The following is a 3,063-nucleotide window of genomic DNA, read 5'->3' on the forward strand; positions in this document are numbered from 1 at the left end:
TGCCCATTGTGCTAGGCTCTTTCCAAACACACAGTAACGGAGAGTCTCTGCCCTTCCGTGTTCTACTATGGTTTTGGATTTGTAGTGTGGACAGGACATTATCACAGAACCTTGTTAGAGAATCATGTAAGATCATTACCTAGACTGTAACATGATTCCTTTAATACAGTTCTGTAACCATGTTGTCCCATCTACACTACAAACAAAAAGAGTGATAGAAAACAGTTTCCCCTGACAGTAACAGGCATCAGTGATTGACAAGAATGAAAAAACCCAACAAAAAAAGCAACATTATTTAATTTGCTTATTGCCAAAAAGCTTACTTGCCCCCGCAAAAGAGTGAGCAGCATTTTGCAAAGTTGTGTTTAGGTAATCTGATGTTGGAATCAAATTTAGGCCCCTAATTTGCTATCAGATATGCACAGAAGGAAACTTAATGCCTGCATAGAGGCCCTATTGAAGCCAATGAGGTCTGTCTACACTGATCCAATTGCAGGATGGGGGCAATGGTTATGATTAATAAGTGACCTAGGATATGTACTTTATGAAATATGTGTTATATTGGCTTTATCTCTAACATGTGAACCATCCCAATTAATACTGCTTCCTTCGTTTTATACATAATACACACCTTTATATAAATCCTCTATTTACGACTGCCTAGAAGTAAAGTTCTTGCCCCCCATTTATAATTAAATAATAGAAAATAAAATGATCCACTTTGTTTGAAGTATAGTAGACCTGTTAGGCAGAAGGATTACATAGATTAATAGCGAGGACATAGTGGGAGGAAAGTCAGACATACCTGGTATCGAATTGAGTGTCACCCAGAAATGTTCATCTGGACTATAGGTGTCCTTGGACCATTCAAGTAAATCAATGGCACGCTGGTCTCTGAGAACTAACTCGGTAAATTCCCTTGTGACAGCAATATAAGCAGAGCCAAAGTAGATGATCAGATTGTGTGGAGGTGGTGCTTTTCGTACAAAGGTCCACAGCATGAAAGAAGCGAAACTGTATATTTGTTCCCTGTGGACATATTTGGTCCTTCTGATAATATGGGCAGGAGGCAGACCTCCAGGAGTGATGTTTTTCCCTTTAAATATTTTCAGATACTGAACTATTTCCTTGTTGGTTTTCAAGGGAAAATCTTGTCCACACGTGTTGAGCAGGTACTTCCACCGAACTCCTGATTCCAGCAGGTCTTTCATGCAGTTCAAATCCGCCTGAAGTCTGGATATTCCAGCATATACCACTAGCTCCATTTTAGAGGCAAGAAAAGCATTGGGGAAACAGTTCAATAATTTCTCCACATCTTGCTTAAACTTAGCAGTTGCTTTCCGATCCACATGGATACAGTAAACATTTTGGGGCATATAAATAGCCCTGAAAAGTCTTTCAAAAGTATCAAATTCCTTATGAAGGGTTATGATATAAGCCAAAGGAAAGGCAGCTTCTTCTGCTGAGAGAGGGCTGGTTATATAATGATTTTGAATTAAGTATTTGGTGCAACAGGTTCTCCCAAATGATGTTTTTAATGCGTTTTCTTGTACAAAAAATGCCTTCTCTTCAATAAGTGCATCACAGGCTTCTGCTAAGATAGAAGTCACTGAGAGGTTCAACTTCCGAAGGTGTTTTTGCTCAGGTGAATTAACAGTATAAAGAACTAATGAAATTGAAACACTAAGAACAAGCACAGCAAAAAAGCAAAATATCCTTGAGTTCATTGTGGCTTTTAAAAAGTTTTTCCCGCTTAAAGTATGTAAAAAGAACACAGTACAAAATATAAATCACCCACCAACTCACCCTGTTGCCTGCCTCTGTTACAGAGCTAGAGTTTCCTGTTGAAGAAGAGGATGTGGTTTCATTCTGATGTCTGCTGCATGACTATTCTCTTTCCTGTCCTGATCAACATCTATAACCATCATCTTTATGAAAAGGGCATCAGTGGGCTTGCAGATTGAAAACTCTTGTACTGCATTCTAAGATTTAAACAGACATAATTCCAGTTAGTGGTTTGGTAAAGAGAATACAGGTTTAAATATTTTGGAATGCCCATGTCTGATCACCATTTGCCCACTGACACTTTTTTTTTTAGAAACCTCTCTTTCATTTCCTTATCATAACCATCCCTCTCCCCATCACCCACACAGACTACAAGTGTCAATAATTAATTTGCACTCCTGTTAGCAGTATCAGCAGAGGCTGTCAGCAACTGACTGGGCATAGAGATTCATCCCTAGAAGTGGCTGTTCAAGGTTAGAAATATTGGTGGAACAATTGGGGGAGAACGAGGAGTACTTGTGGCACCTTAGAGACTAACACATTTATTTGTGCATAAGCTTTCACGGCTACCACTCTGAAACCTGTCACCATGCAATTGGGGGAGAGTTTATCTATTCTGTGCTCAAATAAAGGCTGTCTCTACAGCTGCAGGTCTGGCACTTTTCATGAGCATTTAATCCACTCCTTTAAAAAAGTTATTAACATTCCTGCTACCTCTGCAATTGGGACAGCAAGCACGCTTCTTTTGGCTCCTCAGTGGGGTTTGCTTTTTGAGACCCACCCTGGGTCTTATGGTCTCTTGGTTTTCCGATTGTGCCTTAGAGCTGCCCCACCTGTGGAAATTGTTGAATTTTTAAAAAATAATTGTCCTGAAATGGGACAAAAAGGACAAAATTTGAAATTTTTCACAAGAGGAAAATTCTCAAAATAATTAGTTTTGGGGGAACCAAAACAGAATTTGCAGCTTACTTCCTAGCTTCCCAGGGAATCGGGCTGACAAGGTAGGCAGGGAGCCAGGGGACCTGGGCAGCCCATCAGGCCAACTTCCAGAGAGCTGCAGGTCCCAGGAGCCTTGCAACTCATCAGACAGGCTGCCAGGGAGCCATGTTTCCATTAACATTCCATTAACATTTCAATTTCATGGATCCAGTATTGTCTAATGCAAAATATCTGTTAGAAAACTGTACTTTGCTTTAATCTTCACTGGTAGCATGAAGACATGTTCTACTGTAATCCAAGTCCAATGTGGTGTGTTACACCTGGATGTGACATTATATG

At 40.0% G+C, this 3,063-nt stretch overlaps 1 protein-coding gene across 1 annotated transcript; it reads right to left on the reverse strand.

Annotated features, from left to right (window-relative positions):
• Positions 1-692: 692 nt before the first annotated feature.
• On the reverse strand, positions 693-1,727 carry LOC135874696 (N-acetyllactosaminide beta-1,6-N-acetylglucosaminyl-transferase-like). The gene has a single exon (XM_065399606.1). It carries the CDS (start codon positions 1,725-1,727, stop codon positions 693-695), a length of 1,035 nt encoding a protein of 344 aa, XP_065255678.1.
• Between the last annotated feature and the right edge of the window lie 1,336 nt (positions 1,728-3,063).

This window comes from Emys orbicularis, chromosome 2, assembly GCF_028017835.1.
Source record: "Emys orbicularis isolate rEmyOrb1 chromosome 2, rEmyOrb1.hap1, whole genome shotgun sequence".
In the NCBI taxonomy this organism is placed as follows: Eukaryota; Metazoa; Chordata; order Testudines; family Emydidae; genus Emys; species Emys orbicularis.